The sequence below is a fragment of the Plodia interpunctella genome, chromosome 20, assembly GCF_027563975.2.
Source record: "Plodia interpunctella isolate USDA-ARS_2022_Savannah chromosome 20, ilPloInte3.2, whole genome shotgun sequence".
In the NCBI taxonomy this organism is placed as follows: Eukaryota; Metazoa; Arthropoda; class Insecta; order Lepidoptera; family Pyralidae; genus Plodia; species Plodia interpunctella.
The window spans coordinates 7,911,839-7,933,941 of record NC_071313.1 but is presented as its reverse complement, the minus strand read 5'-3'; the positions used below and the strand labels follow the sequence as shown (position 1 = coordinate 7,933,941).

Genomic DNA, 22,103 nt, shown 5'->3' with positions numbered 1-22,103 from the left:
AATTGTTACTAGAGAAATCCTGGATTTGCTTTCACTAAAATTTTACTAGGTACTCTACACATTCTTCATTAAACCGAGACGTTTTCAAGTTGACATGCGTGCAACGTCATCTGTCTGACTGTCATTCTTTCTGGCCTTGAACGATCGAGTTTGTAAGATTGCTATTTATTTGTGGCTATTTGTCTTGGTTCTTCTTGTATATTTCACGTGTAATTATAACCATGTAAGTAAAATTTGTATATACAAAGATTTGATATGTATACGCGTAAATTAAAAAATCTCTAATTCACTATTACTTTCAGGTCTAAAGTTACTTTCAAGATAACCCTGACTTCAGATCCAAAACTGCCTTTTAAAGTGTAAGTTTCCGCTTACTTTTACACGTAGACATTTTAAAATTATATTCTGTAACTTCAACGTAGATCTTGATAGTTAAATTGGTTAAATTGTTTAAATATACCCCAAACTTTTGGAATGATACATAGATTTTTCATTTTAACAGATGCTGAAGAAATTAAAGACTTACATTGAAGTTACATCGCTGTATCATGGAGGCAGCTGTATTGCGACAATTCCTGGACTTTTTCCAAGACTTCCTTTGCCTCTGTCAAACAGAAAACTGGCCCACAAATGAAACCTCTGAGGAGGAAATAAAAAATGCTTTTGTTATCGCGAACCACATCGAAAGTTGTTTAAATAAACTCCATAAAAAGGACATTGTAACAGAGTTCCTTACGATTTTACAAAGTGAACAAGATTTCCCTGACTATTTTTTAAAAACATGTTTTGCTGACCCCCAAAACTATGTCCTGAAAAAAATTATACAGTCACAGACAAAAATTATACAAATGGACATCGCTTTTAAGATATTTTTAGAGATGTTCTCCAAAGAGAAGTTAGAGAAATGTCTCGCTGATATAATGCTAGAGACTGCATCAAAAGAGACTTTATTGCGGCATATTCCCAATGAAATACCAAAGGAGAAGATTTTAGAATTTAAAAGTCAGATTTTGCTATCTGAGTTGAACAGTTGTGAACACCCAAAAGATGTTTTGTTGGATATGTTTAATGCTTTAAATCAGGATAACATGAACTTATTAGTTATAAGCATTATAAATAAAGATGTGACATATCTTAAATCTGTAAATAGTATAGTAAATGTATTCACAGATGTGATATCAAGAAAAAGTTATATTAATAAGTCATTATGGAAATATCTTTTTAGCGTCGACGAAAAGTATTTTTTACAGTTATGTATAGATCACATGGATTTGTTTAAATTGATTGTGAGAGCTTTAGTGGATTGCGGGAGGCTGTTGAAGGAGAATATGTCGGCAGAATTCTTTTACATAGACCTGACATATACTCAATTAGTGGGGGTAGTCAAGAGAATTTGTGTGGATGAAAATTTGAAGGTAGAATTTTTTGATATAATCAGTGACTCAGATGTGGCTTTCTGGAAAAACATGTTATGAATCTGTTTGACAAAATTATTAAAATATTTTTACCAGAAATTTATGTGAGAATTTTTTATTTGTCCCACTTGTAATATGTTGCTTAATAATAAAGCTAGTTTTTTAATTTATTCCTTATAAGAATAAATATTTCTTTAACCCGAAATATCATTAACATGACCCAAACCGTTTAAGACTAAGTTAATGACAGATGACAGACAATACATAGGTACAAACTTTTAGTAAAAAAATGTTTATTAAGAGTACTTGCTACTCTCAATTTGGCCGAACTGGCATCTGGCATTGTCTCGATAGCTCAGTGGTTAAGAGCACTGTGGTTAAGCAGGGGAGTGGGTTCTCCCGCTCGATTCCTGAATTTTTTCATCTCATTATTATTATGAATACACATGTCAAGATTGATTACCTCTTAAATAAATTGGATGCTATCTATACATTTCGATTGTAGTCTCAGCGTGCCCGAAGCGACGCCGTTCACAGCAGTACTGAAGTTCGCAGCGGAGGAGTTCCGAGTGGAGCCTGCCACCAGCGCGGTCATCACAGACGACGGCATCGGCATCAACCCGCAACAGACTGCAGGTATTACTATATTCGTAAAACTTTTAGCTGTAGTAGAACTATTCTCATTTAAGTTGGACAATCGAACAAATGAGAAAAAGTTCTTACTAGTTTGACAATCGAACTAGTGAGAAAAAACTATTTGTTTATGCTGTGGGCAGAGATATATTTATATTCATTTATTTGCCAAGTAAGTGTAATTTTTAATTAGAACAGCCAGTGCTCTGGCCTAGGTGAACTTTCACCTAGATACAGATTTCCATCTAGCAGCACATACCACACATATGTTTCTACCTATTATAATGTTCCGGTTTTTTTTTTTAGGAAATGTCTTCCTGAAGCACGGCTCAGAACTGAGACTAATTCCACGAGACAGAGTGGGTAACCGGACGTAAGCGCAAATATTCCATTAATTTAAGTTTATTACTTTATACACCTTACAGATAATATATTTATGTTTATGTGTAATTAAATGTTTTTATAAAAAAGATACTTTACTTTTTCGTTATTTACTAATTAGAAATGTTAAAGTATTTACTCTTATAAAGTGCGCCAAGCGTGTAACACGCCAGGCGCATATTTCACAATGAAATGAACGAACTGAATTTAAAAAGGTGAGTTTCGAAATTTTTAACTCAATAAGTTCACAAGCATAGGTATTATATGTATATTAAATAAATAGGTTTTTTTTCTTCAGTATATTTTGTGAAAAAACTACAGACTACGTCTATGGGTGGTACGAAACACTAGTGGTAATAAACAAAACACCAATAACTTTGGTAAATAATTTATTGCGATATCTTATATACTAATGGAACGTACTTATAATAATCACAAAGTATAGTTATAGTTAAGTAACGTTACAATCATTATTTACAGTTGAATAACATTGTATTATGGATTAAGAAAACTAAAAAAAGAACAAACAAATATCATGTGCTATATATCGTTATAACATCAAAGGTATTAAATCAAAGTTCTAAAAAAAATTAAAAAAAAAAAAACACATTAAATTGCAATGACTGGCCAAACTAGTGGCACATTTAATAACAACAGCTCATTTAACATTATACCTACGTAGTTTAGTTTCAAATGCATTGTTTAGGCTATTCTTAGCGCTAAGATATGAAGTTCTATGACGCATTACATATTTCACGCATTTTTTCGCATTATTTGTTCAACTAGATTTTTTTTAAATTTAGCAATAGAGCGTTTTAAATTTATTTGAAACATATTGCGTAAAGAAGCGATATCGTCAACGTATACCAATTACAATTATATGTTAAACTATTTAGGGCAATCAGCACATTGCAAAAAAGCTAGCGAATCTAATTTAACTGACTGCCCAAATGAAGTGCTTTGTACCTACAATGTTTTCACATTCTTTCAAGTAATTTTTAATATAATTTACTTAACTGATTTAGTATGCGAGGTATTATTGCATTAGGTTAGTTACAAAAGTTATTAGGTAGGTACTGTATGTAATGTGAAAATACGACCAATTTTACTAAGTAATATCTGAAAGCACATTCTATTTCCAATTACAAGTTAAGATTTACAAAGTTTTTTTTTTATATACAGAGATCAGTCTGGTTAGATTTATTTATGTATGGTTATTTTTATATATACATAAATAACTAACCAGACTTCTCTATTTTAGAACTTCAAAAACTACATAATTCATTGGCATTCCTTTAAATTTGCTATCTAAACCAGTTCCTACAGAAATGAGCGGAATCCTATACAATATTCTAAGAATTCCACGACAGAAATCGCACCTAGCGTGTATCACGAAAAGCGCACAGCATATATCCGAGATGTAAAGTTTCACATAGAAATCTACACTTTCATAAACTTTTCACTCATTTCAATGAGTCACGGTCAAATGTAGCTATCACACCCTAAGCATGTTATACCAATAGTCGGCAGTAATAACTTCTAGTTCGTCAAGCCAAGCGGCTAAAGACGTTCGCTAGTCGATTCTCAAAAGCGGTTCGGCGCAGCGAAGGAAAGCCTTCTCGAATTCCTTCTCTGAGAAACGGTCTACTGACGACCTGAAAGAAAATATTTACTGACACTTATATAATTGCAATTTTAGTGGAAATAGAATTTATAAAATATCGTTGATTTAACACTCTTTGTAAATCGAGAGTGGAAACTGAAATGAAGAAAGAATGAAATGTTTTTTTTTTTAATTTGTATTTGTCAAAAATGTAGGATGAAGTTTTAACACCACAATGTAAAAATGTAGTCTAGTCATGTGTTTGCAAATAAATAATCTTTATTTTTGTCAGGATTGTGACAAGTGGAAATCTTTGGTTAAAATATGTATTATGAAACTCATCGAAATTACCTACAAGTTATTTGTTACAAACAGTTTAAGTATTCTATTGTGCTTTTACAATATTTATATAGACAATACAGGTATCTGATTCAAAATTGTACGTACCTGGCAGCTTCTACAATCCTCTTCTTCTCTTCGGGAGGTAAAGCTATAATTTCTAATATGGCCCGAGCATATTCGTCTGGTTCGGCAGCAAGGAATCCTGAATATAACGTTAGTACCTAATCTTATTATATTTTTTACATATACAACGTTAGTACAGTCAACAGCACATCAAGCTTCCCAAATTCATTGCAAACTCACCGCTATTACCGCGCCATAGAGGTTTAAGCAGGGTAACTTGATGTGCTGTTGACTGTATCTATTGTTATTATATTTTTTACATATGATAAAAGATAGATTTGATCGGGCTACTTGGCCTAGCAAATCATTATGCAAAGCTACCGGTATTAAATGTGGAAATAATTATTTATTTACTAATCAGACCATTTTCTTTATTATTTTTTTCGTAATATAAAATTGGTTAAAGGTTTCAACAGCCCTAATATAATAATGGATACAGCACGTGTTTTACAAAACGTTACCTGTGCGCGAAGGTTGGCACGTCTCGATGATGTCCGCCCGCGGCCCGCCCGAGCGGTGCGCGACCGTCACCAGCCCCGCCGCCATGCACTCCACCACACCTGTAAGGTGTCTTCATTCGGAATCGTTCATTTATACACTCAAAAGTTTAAAACTACCAGTTGTGAATAGTAATTTCGAGTAATTCATACTAATATTTTATAATCGACAGTTTTCACGACTATTTTGATGAAATAATAGACATAATTAATCAGGTGATTAATTATCACATAAATTACTACAGGCGGAGCTGCAGACAAATGCCAGTATCTAATAATATTTTTTATTCTAGGCTAATATGCATTCAGAAACTTCGCAAAAAGAAAAAAAAATGAATTTTACGAGCAATCAATTATATAATCTTTTTCCGCATCTGAAAACACACCTGGCGTGTCGTACAAAATTCACATAGCGTTTACGACGGAAAAAACTTACTAATTCCAAAGTGCTCGTTCCACATGGCGTGTAACGCTATACTGCTGGTCTGATACAACTGTAGCAATCTTGCGAACGGCGCATTCACTACGAACTGCACTGAATTCTCCACAGAGAGATGTTTGGCCAAATCTTTGAGGTTCTGAACGCGTTCTTCGTCCTCCGCGTTGCGACAGGAACCGACTAAAACCAGTTTTATCTAGAAACGGTTGAAAAAAAAATTGAATGTTAAATATGCCACATTAAAATATCGCTTCCTTTTCGGATATACAGAATTCAAAATAAGTTCTTTTAGATTAACGGGTCACGACTAGTCTTACATGCATGACAGGATCATTAAAAAAAATATCCAAAATTATAAATATATTAGGACAAATCACACAAATTGAGCTAGCCCCAAAGTAAGTTCGAGACTTGTGTTATGAGATACTAACTCAACGATATTATATTTTATATAATATAATACATATATAGATAAACATCCAAGACCCAGGCCAATCAGAAAAAGATCATTTTCCATCATGACCCGACCGGGGATCGAACCCGGGACCTCTCGGTTCAGTGGCAAGAATCTTACCACTGCGCCACCGAGGTCGTCAAATTTTTGACGTAATAATCAAATACCTTGTTCCACAGCATTTCGTTCTTAATCAGCAGGTTCCTCAGCTCGTACATTGCTTGCAGCATCAGAGGGTGGTCCTTCTCCGGCCTGAACTGAGCCACGGACAGGATTCGAATCGGGTCAGAGTCCTTCACTAAAGATGTCAGTTTCTTTAGTTCTGTTACCTGAATAAAAAGATGATCATTTCGAATTTCTGTAGGTACATTTCTGATTGATAAATATTGTTCAATTCAGAATATGTGCTTCGTTTTTTATTTTCTTATAAAAGCTTCTAAAACTTACATCGCAAGGAGGGTAGACCCTGTGGGTCTGTAGGGGGACCCCCCACACGTCGTTAATATGACCCTCCGTCCAACTCCCGTTCACCATCACCACGTCCGCGCACCGACCCGCTAGACGGTACAGCTGAAATAGGAAGTAAAGAAATCTTTATAAAAAAATAACAAAAAATATTGTAAAACATTTAAAATATATTGCAATATATATTGCAATTATAATAATAATATTGGCCAGGGATGTTTCAAGTTTATCTGATAGATATATATATAAAATCTATTTGTAAAAACAACACAACTTTTGTACAAATAATTTTTGTTTGTACAAAATTTTGTACAAACAAAAAATATAACATGTGTGGCAGAAATACAAAAAGGTCCATCTCATTTTCAGATGTTACCTGAAAGACACTCTTTCAGGTGTGTCGCTTCGCTCCCTGTGTGGACAGGAGAAGGGAGTGGTTATTGTCAGATTATGATGTTTGGCATCCATGCATATGCCTCGTTTCGCTTTTGGCTACAATAAAAATATACAGTTTTTTGTAGCTACGTAAAGAGATAAATTTACAGGCTCACCCATCTAAAAATTTTGTAATACAGCAACTTAATCCATGTAAATATGGGATTTCTGGCGATTATACTCGAATTATTGTATCCCACGACGCGCTGCTTGACGCGGCGCGTCATGGCCGACGTCACCGTGGGGTAGTGTGTATAGCAGCCTACTGGACACTGAGCTAGATACCGGAATATAGGGTATGTAAACGCGTGACCCGTTGTGTCTATGTATATGTCTGGAAAAAGATTACTGATTAGATATCACAATAATATGATATCTAATCTTGCATATAAATGCAATATTTTATATATATAATATATATATATATATATATATATATAATATATATAAAATTGCGAAACATCAAAAACCATTTATTATAATGATTGATGGGTACATACTGCCCTTTGCCCAGCAGTGGGATATAATATCACTAGGCTTAAATTACAAATTCAGATGTGAAATGCTGTAGTTTCATTGTAGCTGTCAAGGTGACAAGGCTATACCTTAGTTGTGTTGTATGACATCAATGGGACATGGAGTGATATTATTTTAGGGTGGGAACCACAAGCCTCAAAATACATACAGACAAGTAATTAAGAGGAGAAATTAAGTGGTTCAGTTTTTCCTGAAGGTTGGTAGAGAATGCTGTCTGTGCTTTGTACCATACTAGTAAATAAAATTTGATTCAAATAAATGTTAACCACATACCTGGATTAAGTTTCATAAATGCTTCCATTCCTAAAAACATAGAGCCTAAACTCTGCAATATGAGTGTAAAGTATGGATATGTTTTAGCTTCAATTAGCTTCTGCAATGTTAACCGGACGAACTTGATTTTGTTTGGGTCAACTTTGACGTTGAATTGGTTCTGAGCCTTATCTAGTATTGTTTTTGGTTCAGCTGTTTCTACTGTGTATATGTAGATGTTTGTGTCTGGATACCTGCAATTGTGAGTTTGTTAATATGAGTTTCATAAGTTTCATTTGTTAAATAATTAATGGCAGTGTATATACCATAAACATTCTTTATAAAACCCTATTTAGAATTCATTATTATCATTAATCAATACACATGTCAATGAAATTTAAATACAGCTGACTTACTACATGTAGAAAGTCAAAATTTGGTATTTTATTTGTGGAGGTTTAATAAACAGAGCATTTAGTATAAACAAATGAATTAAGAAACAGAGCATCAGTTAATAATTAAGAAACAACTCAATGAGTGATGCAAAACAGAAAATATTATTTGCTTTCTACATTACATTTAAATTCCATCAAAATTACCAACCAGAAAGTCTCATGGCTATCATACAATTTTCGGTCAATATGTGAATATACGTAAAGATTATAAGGAACTAGATTTGTATCAGCCTTTTCTTTCTAGCTAAATAAACAACAGTACCTCTCCAGCAAAGCTTTGATTGCAACCCATAGTACTCTCTCTCCTCCCCCGCCAGCGTTGCAGTATGGATGAAAGAACGCGACATTCGCTCCATCCCTGTTCCGCCTCTGAAGTTTACGTTCCCGGATCCTCATATACCATGACGCAAAAATAAAAGCCAATGGAACCAATACAAAAGTGGCTATTGATATGACTCCAATGAATATAACTGGCAGGATTACCAAAAACCTGTAAAAGAAATTGCACAGATTTTATCTTTATCTCCAATGTGCAGATACACATACACGTCAGCTCGATAAAGTATCAGAATAATGTAGAATAGAAAAAAAATTGTAAATATACAATTTTTTTAAAGTAATAACTTACGATAAAAAATTGCAAAATGGGCCAATTATATCTATGTAGAGAACCTAATTAAATAAGACTTCGCTTATTTATAAAGATACGAAAATGTAACTTACGTGAAACATTGCCAAAACATTGTGATGGAAGTAACAATATTAGTGGAATCAATTGAAGTACACAGAATTCATGATGAAATATTGCACAAACAAAGTAAATGGTAATAATGGCAAGATAATTAAAAATTGAATTGATTTTTAGACGATACCTAATATTACAACATCAAAACTAGTGTAGTACGCTCGACGTCAATTTTTTTGGATACCTTGCTGACGTAACTTTGACATTGACATTTTGACTTGAATGAACGAACAATAATTATTTCCTATTATCCTACCCTGCCTGCTTATTTTGAACAGCCAGCTTATAGGGATGATATATAGAAACCTCGGATTAATAACTAGGTAGGTACCTACCTCTAAAACGTGTGCTAAAGCAACGACTGTAACGACGACATTGGACAGAGTTGCAAAATAAAACTTTATTTCGTAGGTTCAAGTTCAAAATATTTAGCTCGTGCGCCAATCTCGTGCATGCTTGTTCTGCAAAGTTTAAATTTTCCACGTCGTCGCGTCGCTTCAGTATAGGCTGAGCCTATTAGGCTCGGAACGATGGAGCTTCTCAACGGTTTAGTGCATGGACATGATTTTGTTCGTCACGCGTAAATTGCAACAATACACTGACTAAAACGTAATTTTGTTAAAAACTTGCTAGTTATTGCAAAAAACTTTTGCGCAAGAAGCTACAAATGAAAGGGAAAGCAATACATGTACTTGGGATCAACAAATTCTTGGGGGTGCTGGCTCCTGCATTGTGCTTCAAAAGGGGTTTGAAGATTTGTGGCATACCTACTGCCGCCATTTTGATTTTTTTTCAAAATCGCGGCCAGCCATAAAACGTATATAAATCGATAGCTGAGATAAATACCAACAAAAAATATTAAAACAATGACCCTCGTAAAGTGTCAGGTTTCTGAGATAATAACCGTCAAAGTTGATCACGTGACATCCATAATTATAAGCAAGGGTATGTGTTCTGATGAATAAAGATGTTAAAAAAAACTTTTAGAACAAATATGTATGTTGCATTGTATCTGGATATATTTTTCAACTTAATAACATATTTTGTGACCATCTATGTGTGAGTGCAGTATCGTCATTAGATTTAATATGACATTTGACATTATAGGGTAAATGAAAGTAATAGGTACCTCTGTAAAACCATTTACTACATAACACAAGATAGGAATAATCATAAAATTAAAAATTCTCTTTACGTTTATATTGTGGCATAGTTTTATGGTTACCTACTTACTACAATTTCTCTTTGCGAAAATAGTTATATAAACCTGGATTTCTTTTTACATTGGCACAAAAGGGAAAACAATTAGAAGTACAGTTTCGGAACAGTATTTTTATTGCCCGATAAACAATTTAAGGCATCATGCTTTTAGTATACACAATTTAAACACTTTTGAGACTACAAACACAAAAATCACATTCATAACATCAATACAAAAAAACTTTTTAACTTTCTTATACACATAAAACAAGTAATAGTTAATTACTTCCTCCGCCACACTCCCCCCACCCCCGCTTGTAGTGTGTCTCGCTTGCACATTAGAATAATACAATATATAATCTATTTTCTTGTTATATATAACACCTAAAACAATACCTAAGGAACAGTACGTCTCCATTGACTTTTTTGTCGTAGTATAAAATATTCTTATTAAGTACATAGTAGCCGCAACATGTAGAAATATCATGAGGCATAGTTATCTATGTTTTATTATTAATATTATCTATACCTATTAGAATATTTTGTGTATGTTTACACATTGTTATACCAAATAGATGGGTTTATAGTCGCTATTAAAAAAAAAATAGAAATCACGTGATCAACTTTGACGGTTATTTTCTCGGAAACCTGACACTTTATGAGGGTCATTGAATTAATATTTTTTGTTGGCATTAATGTCAGCTATCGATTTATAAAGGTTTCATGGCTGGCCGCGATTTTGAAAAAAAATCAAAATGGCGGCAGTAGGTATGCCACGCTCCATAGTAAAATCTTCAAACCCCTTTGAAAATATTAATTTTACACTTGGCAACTTTGTGTTGTCTTTGTCATGCATATTGTCATCATAATTTCTAAATATTTTTTTTGTACATAATTTAAAAAATATATTTCTAACCGGTTTGTTTTAAAAAAATAATTTTATGTTTTGTTGAATTTGTGCCCGTTCGTTTTAGTTATTGTAATTGTTTGAGGTTAGAGTATCATATTTTTTCTATTTTCACATGAATGTTTTGTCGAATTCTAACGGAGGTCTCTGGAATTATAAGTGTGAGTTGAGTTCTACGGCGTCATTAGAGAACTAGATTCCTTCGATGGATTTTGTACTGTACATTTGGCAGACATGTATTTTGTTATGAAAACTGACGAATCAATTCCGTATATTATATATATATATATAATTAGTGTTTGGTGGCATCATTGGAGTACCAGTTTGAAGCCCTTTAATGATAGCATGAGTGTTCTTAAAAAACTTAAAAACTCAGTTCTCATTGCTAACTACAGCATTTCTTTAATTTAACTGTCAGGTTGGGTAAGAGGAACATTATTTTGGGCAAAATATTTTGACTGCATGGTCATTATGCTAATAACTTCTTACAAAGGTATTGATGTACCTAAATGTCAAGATTGAGATTGTACTTACGTTCTTCCGAGTAAGAGGTACTTACAATAACAACATATTTCCATACATACCTCATAGTTATCATCGTCAGAGCTATGTCTATTAATTTTATCAACACCTTTCTTTGGTTCTTCAGTATTCATTTCTTTTTCTGTCTCTAATTGACAAATTATTTTCGAATTAATATTTTCAAAAAATGAAGGAGATGGTTTGATATTATTATAATCTATATCTCCTAAGTCAAATGAAACTTCAACTGATTTGGCTTCAGAATTTTGATTTCATTTTGGATTAAATAAATGAAACGGTTCTGACGCTTTAAATCTATGAATTTTTGGAATACCTACATGCGATATATATTTATATATGCCATATTAAAATATTTAAATATTAGAAGTGACCTTAAAAGATGTACAGGGAGTAGTACATGCTTTCTACGTAAATATTGCAGAAATAAAATAGGTATTTGTAGGCATACAGTATTTAATTATTATCTTATTACAACTTAGTTATTTAGTTAACTACCTACCGCGAGATTTTATTACTCCTGTGAATAAAAAATAGCTTGTGTCTTATGTAGGGTAACACAGCCAATTTTTGGCACTTTAGGCGACAAGTGTGAAATAAAAAAGTATAAAAAAATATATACTGAATCTAAAGCAATAATTATTGCTTAAACTGTATTCAGATAAGTTTTTAAACTATTCAATAATGAATTGTTTTGGAAATCAAGACTCAAATACTAGAAAAAGGTATTTAAAGTATGCACATGCTAAAATCCAACTATTGGCATAGTCAACCCCAAAGTATTGCCATCAGATAAACCATGTATTGGCACCTTTGCAATCGATCTATTAATTTGCTCTTTAGTATCTTAAATATGCAGTACCTAGTTACTTTATGAAGGTAAAATAAATAAAACAATGTCTATAAGGTAATAAAAATATATTTATCAAAAGAAATAAATCTGAAACCCGTAACAAATTCTTAGTCTTTTGGTATTCTTATAAACTAAAAATTAAGTACCTCTGGAGTTAAGTACCTCTTATAAACTAAAAATTAAGTACTACTTTAAACATATTTTAAAAAAGACATATTTTTGAAGTTATAAATCAAATAAAATCACAATTATTATCCTGTTCTATCTATCTATCTTGATCAGTCTTCAATTTATCACAACATAAACAAAAAAAAACAATATCTCTTATCTCAATTACGTACTTATTTCAAAAATCAGTGTAATAAAAAATCAGTCTTCAATTTCTGATAACATAAACGAAAAAAATCAATATCTCAATCTCAATTACGTACCTACCTATCTTAATAATCAGTGTAATAAAAAGTCAATCTTCAAATTCTGACAACAACAACATTTTCTCTATTTCAGAATCTTTGTGTCTTTTTGTGTCCTTCTTTACATTAAAGTTTTCTTTCAAATTTAAAATGTTTAGTGCATTATCTAGACTATTTGTTTGCTTTGATATTGATGCAATATTATAAAAATCGGGTGAGAATAATTGCTTTTTTATATCTGCTATTTTCTGTGTTTGCTGGTTTTCTATTCCAAGCTTTGAACTTCTTTCCTTTTTCTCCTTCTTTACTTGCTTAGTCTTTGGTAATGCCTTCTTTAATTCTCTTTCTTCCTTTCGTTTCTTAATAGCGTCTTCTTTTTCTTGTTTGATACGCTTTTTTTCATTTTCTTTACTTTGCCATTCTGCTGATGTCAATACAAATGATGTTCTTTCTGTATTTCCAGTTCCTTTGCGAACTGGGGTTTTTGGAAGAACTAATAAATCATGTAATTGCACAGGAATCAGATCAATATTTTGCTTCTTTGCTTTATTTTCTGTTGTACCTTCTTCCGTTTGAACTGTTAAAACCTTCCATTGGTTTGATTACAAATTTGTATACTGTTTACTACAATTGTATTAATAGGTTTTGGAGTGTTGTCCGGTGTTATATTGGCATTAATAATAGTGTTATCTTCAACATTAGCTGGCGAGTTTTCTGCGATGTTCAAATACTGTGATGGACTCATATTTAGATTATCACTAGCAATAATCACGTCTAAATCTTCAATCTGAATATTAGGATCTAGGTTTTCAATTTGACTATATTCTCTTGAAATTGCATTTTCTCGCTCTTGGTCACAAGAATTTTTGAAAAAAATTCCACAGACTTTGAAGTACTTTTCCACAGTGTGTTTTTTGTGATTTTTGCTCTAAATCTTTAATTAAATCTAAGCCAACTATGTTTGCAAATATTTCTTTTGTAATTGTTTTTTCCTGAATAGATTTATTTTCATTTTTTGTGGTATTTCTATATCCTAATATATTTATATTATTTTTAGTAGTTAATGATGATGATCCTAAACATTTCGAATAATTTACGGAGTTAGGATCCCAAGGGTGTAAACCGCAAGCTTTGAAACCATTCTTAATGATCTCTGGTTTGATTCCTAAACTTATTGCTTTTTGCAAAATCGGCACAAATTCTCATTTGGTTGTTGCAAAGGATGCTCTCGTCTCCAATCGAGTACACTCTTCCTATAGGCATATTTTAGCGGAAAGAAGGCAGACACATCTGCGGGCTGAAGAATACGTGTACTATTCGGATACAAGGCTATCAGCACTATTTATAATTCTAAGCACAGCTCACTTACTTGTAAGGTCATGTGTGTTTTGTGGCCATCAACAAAAAAAAAATTACAGGGAACTTTACATTTACTTCTTTTTTTACGTAATCGTAAAAAATATCGGCCTTCATCCAACCATTATCACTGGGGCCTATTCCCCACTTCTCTGGAACTTTGCAGCGATATCCCCTGGGAGTCTTTTATAGGGGAAAATTATCATGGGTGGTGTCACAGCTCTATTTGCTGCAATAGTGAACATAACGGTTATTACACTTTTTGCCTGTCCTCTGTCAACTTCGTATACATTTTTGTCTCCTTTTTCTGCTAATACTGTTCCTGTCTTGGGGCATAATAAAAAAAATGTCTCATCGCCATTCAGTACTCTGCTTGGGTCAGAGAGAATGTCAAAAATACCATTTTCTTTAAGATATTATTCTATTCTATTTTAGAAAACCATCCTTTGATGTCCTTCTCAGCAAAAGTTGCGCTAGCAGCTGTTACTGCCTCTGAAGTTCTAATACTTATTTCAGGATAACGTTTAACCCTTAAATCGACGGTTTTTTTTTAATTAAATTTGTAAAATGGTTATAGATTTTGGTTATTAGGTTGTAGGAGACCCTAGAAAAAATACTTTAAAAAATCTAGATATTTCAGTTTTCTGAAAAATATACGTCCATTATACTGGACATTATCAAGTTCTTAAAAAACTGATGCACTCCAACCACGTGCAGTATACTTCTCATTATCAAAGGAATAGAATAAAAAAAACAAGTGATTTCGTAGGAAAATAATAATTATATCAAAGAAATATAGTCTCATGGTTACAGTTACTTTCTGTCACAGTCGCTTAAAAGACTAATAGGAACTCTGATAAGACTAAAACGTTTAAAAAGTTACAATAACAATTATGTTTTGAACATAAAAACTAGTTACAAATAAAACTAAAAAGTTAGTTTAATCAGTCTTAACTATCTCCGTAGTTTTTTATGCATCTATAATTTTGTAGTTTTGCCTAGCATCCTATTTACTTATTGTGGAAATTATAAAAGCAATTTCGTTTGGCCACTAAGCACAGCCTCTGCTTGCATTTGGAACAAACCATGTTTGTTTTATTATTTTTGCAGAATTTGCAACGTCCATATGTTGTATATTCAGGCCAGTGATTGCAGCCATCATAACGTACGTCTGTACGTCCCAGTGTACTGGGGGCCTCGGTGCACTTGGGTTTTGGATCAGTGACTTTTTTGGTACAGGGCTTGGTGGTTCTGTCTGAACTGACCGTCCCTTTTGCCTCAATTCGACTGCCAACCTATGTCTAAACTTTTTCAAGCTGACATTTTTCATGCTCTTGGTGTTGCATTTTCTCCTATAGAGAAGCCAGACATTGTTAACCGTTATATCTAACATTTGGCCAAAGATGTTCATGTACCAACGACGGCTCTTGAAAGATGTTCTATAGAGAGATATCAACATATCGCACAGGTCGACGCCTCCCATATGTTGATTGTAGTATTGAACTAACCGTGGACATTTAACACCGATTTTCTTTTTCTGTTCTTTGCACCATCTCTTGATTTCCTGAACTGGGTAAGCGTCTGCATAAGAACAGGCCAAAGTCACAACTTTATTATCGTACCATTTGACCATAGCGATCTTTTTGTCATTGTCTACGACTTGGCTGAATGAACCTCTGCCTTTCTTCTTCAGCACTTTGTCAGTCAGTAATCCCTTATTACAACCTTTAAGTCTATCACAGTATCTAATTTATATACGCCATTAATGCAACTGCCTGTAGCTATAACTTCACTATCATCATATATTTTACAACCTTTTGGACTAAAAATTACATTATAGCCTTTTCTGTTTAATTCACTAACTGATAATAAATTAGTAAATAGTTCCGGTATATAGTAAACATTACTTATAGTATTTAAACCATTTCTTAAATTAACTTGAACTTTTCCTTGACCACTTGTCAGCACTGTATCTCCATTAGCAACATTCACTTGCAACGGCTTTCCACACTGAAAATCCATCATTTGTAATTTATTATGACACATGTGATTTGTCGCTCCAGAATCGATATACCAGACATTTTTCTGAATATTTGCTGATAAAGCTGTCAATAAAGATAAGTAAAACAAGAAGAGTGATAAGTCACTCTTCTGGTTTTTCTTTCCTTCTGGACAATCTTTCTTAAAATGCCCGGTCTTTTTGCATCGGAAACATTTAAATGATTTGAATGTCTTCTTCATCACTAAAGCGTTGAAATCGGAGTGTTCAGTTTTTCCATCCCGTCGTTGTTGCTCCTGCAACAATTTTATTTTGACAAGTTCAGTCGTAAGAGGCTTTCCCGAATTTTCCAAAGCCATAATCAGTGGGTCATCTCAACTCAAGAAGCATGAATCTGTTGAAAAATGGATTAGCAACAGGTATGAATTATAAGCTACCTATCACATATTACGGAGCTCGGACAGCAGTTGGAGGATATTGGATCTAAACTCGAGGACGAATTTTTAGCTGTAGTTATGTTAGGTGGTTTGACAACTGACTATAACTTATATTGTCGTATAGTACCGAGACTGAAAATCCCACGGTGTTCACGTAGATACCAGATTAAGTCGATCGTCGTAAAATAGTTATCGAAAAAAACGGCACATCCTGGAGTCTGAATGGTCTTGCAAAGAGCTACTACCATTTTAGCACCCAACCCAATCTGCTCTTCCTCTTCGGTAAAATCGATGTAACGGAATGTGTCATCGCCACCGTACAATAGAAAATCGTAGACGATTCCAGACGCGCCAGCTCGTACTATGTTCTTGAATCCCCACTTATCAGGTTTCATGGGGTTATATTGTCTCCGGCTTTAGTACCCTTATACGGTATAGTCATCTCATCGATGCTAAACTTTGTTTCTTTTTCAGTTGCGAGGCAGTTTCTCCTTATTTTTTCAATGAACGGTCGTATTTTATTATATCTGTCGTCATCCGAATTGGCATTGTCTACAAAGTGAATGTTACGTCGAATCTGCTCGAATCTTTTTAATGGCATAACGTCAGCCATGCCTATATAGGAAGGCATTTTTACTATACCCATGATAGAAGAAGAAGCGGACATTGTTTTTATACTTCCTGTGAGGATATTCCCAACCAAATATTACTCATTATCACACACCACATGCTGCCCACAATTGTCGCACAAGATTTGCTCTAGCTTCTATACCCCTTTGCAGCTCTATACAAGCTCCACCTCTTTCTTGTAGTGCAGGTTCTACACCAATAGTTAGGTCTGTATGTTATTAGGGTTCTCATCATCTTCCACTATTAAATGTGCCCGGTTACACATATTGTGGAGCATGCAGCAAGTGTATATAGAATCATCTGTATTATTCACTGTCTCCACTGAAATGAATGAATCGTCTGACTGAGGACTGTCCCCCACTGAATCTAAGCATTTTTCCTTTTTATCAGAGTCTGTCTCTGTCAGTCTACAGTTGCTATCACAGTATTATCAATTTCTTTCTCTATAATTATGATATCTCGACTGCACGTTACTAACCTGGATTCAGGATTATATATTCTGTAACCCTTCACATTTTCTTCATAACCCACGAGTATACATTTCATTGACTTCTTGTCCCATTTCGACCTTTTCTCTTTGGGTATGTGTACCATTACTTGACTTCCAAATACTCTAAGATGACTAATGTTAGGCTTCCTGTTGGTCCACAGCTCATATGAAGTTTTATTATTTAATACTGCAGATACTGTCCGGTTCTGCAAATAAACAGCAGTATTAACGGCCTCCGCCCAGAACTGCTTTTTCAATCCAGCATCAAATAGTAAACATCGAGCTTTTTCAACAATGGTACGATTCATTCTCTACTTTGGCTGTATAATCTCTAAAGCATTGGAAAGATTCACTTTTGTTTTTCATAAAATAAATGTGAGTCATGCAGCTATAGTCATCTATAAAAAGTATGAAATACCTTGATCCTCCCAGCGAGACATTCTCCATAGGTCCACACACATCACTATGGATGACACCTAACAGCTCCTTGCATCTATTGCCACTGCTCGGGAAAGGTAAACGGCTCTGCTTCCCTTCACAACAGGTAACACAGGAAGTTTTACTTATCTCTGCCTCCTGGTCCATGTCAAAACCTTCCACTGCTTTCTGCATTTTATTCAGGTAAGAACTATTAACATGTCCCAGTCGTCGATGCCACACCTCACTGGATATCACCGCTGCAGCTGACAAGTGCACTGGTATATTTAATCTATATACTCCATTAGCTAATATACCTGTTGCCACCAAAACTCCTTCTCTGTTGTAAATATCACATCCATTTTGTCTAAAGCTCACTTTATTTCCGCGTTTTTTATAAGTTGACTAACTGACAGAAGATTTCGTCGTGAGACTTGGAACACACATAACCTCTTCCACTGTCACATAAAAATTAAAATTATCAGTGCAGGTAACAATTTGCACATTGCCGGAACATTTCACTGGAACTTTATTCTCGTTAGCCACAACAATTTCTTTCAGGCTAACATCGTAACATGGGTTTTTTATCCAGTGTTCATTTGTTGTCAAATGCACGCTCGCACCGGAGTCGACATACCAATCAGATTTACTATAAAATCTATTCAAAAATACGGCACTAAATGCGTTTGTTTGTTTACAATCCATTTCTTTGGAATTTGAAGTATTATTCGTGCATCTGCATATTCTTTCATTTTTGTTGACAGATGCCCGCCATCTTTCCGGTGACTTTTGTTGTCTCTGTCCATTGACAATAACGTAGCATAATATTTTATTTTCTTTAGTGATAATTCCCTCTTTCTTTAAATGTTTTAGACCCTTAAAATACACGTCCTTAAAATTAATAAATCCTTAAAATACATATACGCGGTCCGGACCTAGTCTTATCATTTTTTATTTTATCTAATAATTTTTCTATGAAAATTTCATTATCTTTATTCTTTAATATGTATATTTCTTCTAATTTTAATAAATTACAAAAATTATCTAAATCTCTCACAAATTCGTCTCGCGTCATTTGTGATTGAGAATCTAGAAATTTCACATAAAATGGAACAATGTATTCCGAAAAAACAAAGCAATAGGAAAAAATTATGAACAAAAGACAAACTAAAATAAGACGCTTCAGTCAACTAAAAAAAAGTAATCTTATTAATAATAAGCAACATTGGTACTTAAGTCACTGGTAAATAAGTGCTGGCTTGGACTTAGCGGGCCTGCCTCGTTTTCTTTTTTGTCCGATGGGTATCATTTTTGCTTCTAGTGGTGGTGTTGTTAATTTGAGCCGAATTGCTAGACCCAAAACGTGTGTGCATACATATTTATTGAAAAATTCGGCGCAGTCGCATGATCCTTTTTGCCAGTCCAAATTTGGCAGTGTGGTTTTTTGGAAAGCTACTGACAGTTTTTTATACTCGTTAAAAGTTTGCCAGCGATCATTGTAGTTTAAATCTTTCGCATTTTCGTTGCAAATCAAATATACTTTTTTGATAGGATCAGATGCTATTATCTTTATATTTATATCTTTCTTCGCCCAAGCGTAAGCTTCCGTCCACTGTTGAAGCTCAATAGTAGGTGCCTCAGGTAACGAAGAGTTTTCTAATGACCATTGGGCTACCATATCGGTAGCAACAGACAAAAATCGCGACAGAGGAAATCGTTCTCGCAATGTATTATGGTCTTTTATGCTTCGATTAAATGACTCGAGGGCATTATTTATCGATGGCGACAGAGGTGCTGCACCTAAGAACCAATTTCAATTCTTTCTGAACCGTTCCTCTTCCATGTACTTTACAAAGTTGGTTTGTGTTTTCCATTTGTCAAGGAAGGCTTGCGAAGCGGCATTAAACAATTCGAGTGAAGCGGCGTTATGCAAAACATCTACATGTCTCAAGACGCTTTTTTGATCCTTTTTTGGCACAATTTTTTCTACTTTCTTTTGTATATTTATTTTAGCGTGTGCCCAGCACATACGAATAGTCGGCTCTTCACCAAAAACTTGACTGAAAGTGCGTTTTTAATATTAGGAGCCGCGTCGCAGATCAGAACTCTGGGATTCATTGTGTAATCGTATAATTGCATGACATGCTTTATTCCTTGGAACATGGTCTTAAAATCTTCCTGACGCTCATAGGTAGCTACTCCCAAGCAAATCGGATGAAACATACGATTTTTATCCGTAGTACCTACAATCAACCAATCAATTGCTGCCATACCAGTTTGTAAGTGGCATCGGTGTGTATGAGTTCCGTGAATAAAATTTTTTTCAATAATGCTTTTGTAGATAGATTGAATCGGAAACTTGGCTGATCCCCTTCAATAATATGGTAACTTATGACGAAAACCTCATTGCTATCTTCTGGAATAGTGGTACATTTAAATATCCACTGCTCTAATTCGCCCAGAGAAATACTCGATTTTCCAAACTTTTGTGTTCTGTGATCCGACAAATAATTGTAGAGTTGCTTTTTCGTTGGTAAAACTATTCCTTCTATATTAGCAAGTTCTGATAAAATTGCTTTGGGTTTCAAGCGCAAACCAAACAATTTGTTGATTTCCTCTTTTGTTTTCTCGCGAATGCCGTAATTATCTCGGGTGCCAACAGCATTCAAATTCAAAATTCTTTATTAAATTTAGGATGATATACATCACTTATTGACGTCAAAAATTACTTAAACTAAGTCTACTGCCGGCTTCCAAAGCGCAGGTGAAGAAGAAGCGGCGCAACAAACTTCACCGCAGCCTTTTCTCCAAGGACGTCAATTAACAATATAGGTCTTATACATATATTAAAAATTAGGAGGACGAATTTACATCATTATTAAAAATGTCAAAATTTGAATAAATAAATAAAATAAAATATGTATTTCCAATAAAATTATTGAAAATTGTCACATAAAATATATATATAAATAAAAAGTTAGAATATTAAGGGTAAAGTTAAAATATTAATATCTTTAAAAAAATCTCTAAGGGAATCCCTTCTCCTCAAACCATATATAGCACGTATTGCTCTTTTTTGTAAAATGAAAATAGTGTTAATGGTGCTAGCACTCCCCCAAAGTAGTATCCCATAGGACATTAAGCTATGAAAATAATTAAAGTAAACTAATCTAGCAGTCGCCACGTCCGTCAGTTGTCTGATTCTCCAAACTGCGAATGCCGCGGAACTAAGCTTTTTAGATAGGCCATTAAGTGTTTAGTACAAAATCTCAGCTTTCTCCATTCAGAGTCATGTCGACGTGAGCCTGCCTAACATTGGGAAGTGTAAATTTAATGCATTGGGTTTTATTTGCATTCAGCAATAAGTTATTAGCAGAAAACCAATTCGAAATGGTAGACAAAATACGATTTACATCAACATCTTCGCTATGGCGGTCTACTTTAAAGATTAATGACGTATCATCAGCAAACAGCACGATGTCAGCCCGCTTTTCTACCATGTATGGCAGTGGTTCGTGGTTATGTTCCGTGTCAGTTTGATACATGTTTACCTTATCGTCATCATTACAAATAATAAATAAAGCTCCGCGTCGCATTGCGGCTCCCTTCTTTTAACTTTGTAGCAGTGATAGAACCTTTTCTGACCATCTTCAGTGGCACGTGTGTAATTCCGCGACCAAGTACATTCAGAATTTACGAAGTTTGTAGCCTCTTCTTCATTAGAAAATTGTTTTATAAATATCCAATTTTTTGACTTCTTTTGCTTTTTAGTCACTGTTATTTCTGTTTCACTTTCAGATTCACTTTGGTACACTGGAACTTCATTCATATTATTACTACTTGTCCCTGGTAAGCTAGAATCGTTCATGATTGTAACCATAAAGCAGTTAACAATGTTAAAACAAATTAATTATGCAGCACGTCCAAATATTACGTCACACTAAAACATAAACAAACGCACAATGCTGCGTGTGAGCCAGTGGCGAGCGCATGGCAATCGTAAGTAACACGCAACGCTATTGGTCCGCAGCCCGAATCACCTGACTGCATCGATTCGTCGCCCCGCCCTCGCCGAATTTGCGCGC

At 34.1% G+C, this 22,103-nt stretch overlaps 2 protein-coding genes and 1 pseudogene across 3 annotated transcripts; 1 reads left to right on the top strand and 2 right to left on the bottom strand.

The window, feature by feature from the left end:
- The first annotated feature begins 87 nt into the window (after positions 1 to 87).
- Ufm1 (Ubiquitin-fold modifier 1) lies at positions 88 to 2,522 on the top strand. 2 transcript variants are annotated; one of them, XM_053760473.1, is made up of 5 exons: positions 88 to 223; positions 303 to 359; positions 503 to 1,415; positions 1,921 to 2,051; positions 2,355 to 2,522. In XM_053760473.1, exons 3-5 carry the CDS (start codon positions 549 to 551, stop codon positions 2,413 to 2,415), a joined length of 1,059 nt encoding a protein of 352 aa, XP_053616448.1. In that variant the 5' UTR covers positions 88 to 223; positions 303 to 359; positions 503 to 548; the 3' UTR covers positions 2,416 to 2,522. The 2 variants fall into 2 exon arrangements, with proteins under 2 accessions (XP_053616448.1, XP_053616449.1); XM_053760474.1 differs by lacking the exon at positions 503 to 1,415.
- Positions 2,523 to 2,801: 279 nt separating this feature from the next.
- Alg11 (ALG11, alpha-1,2-mannosyltransferase) lies at positions 2,802 to 8,958 on the bottom strand. Its single transcript, XM_053760471.1, has 10 exons — positions 8,755 to 8,958; positions 8,294 to 8,521; positions 7,598 to 7,830; positions 6,904 to 7,121; positions 6,335 to 6,457; positions 6,055 to 6,216; positions 5,431 to 5,629; positions 4,959 to 5,057; positions 4,480 to 4,576; positions 2,802 to 4,084 (listed from the first exon to the last, which is right to left on the bottom strand). Exons 1-10 carry the CDS (start codon positions 8,772 to 8,774, stop codon positions 4,003 to 4,005), a joined length of 1,461 nt encoding a protein of 486 aa, XP_053616446.1. The 5' UTR covers positions 8,775 to 8,958; the 3' UTR covers positions 2,802 to 4,002.
- A 6,247-nt stretch (positions 8,959 to 15,205) lies between these two features.
- Positions 15,206 to 17,311, bottom strand: LOC128678762 (uncharacterized; annotated as a pseudogene).
- Positions 17,312 to 22,103: the final 4,792 nt, after the last annotated feature.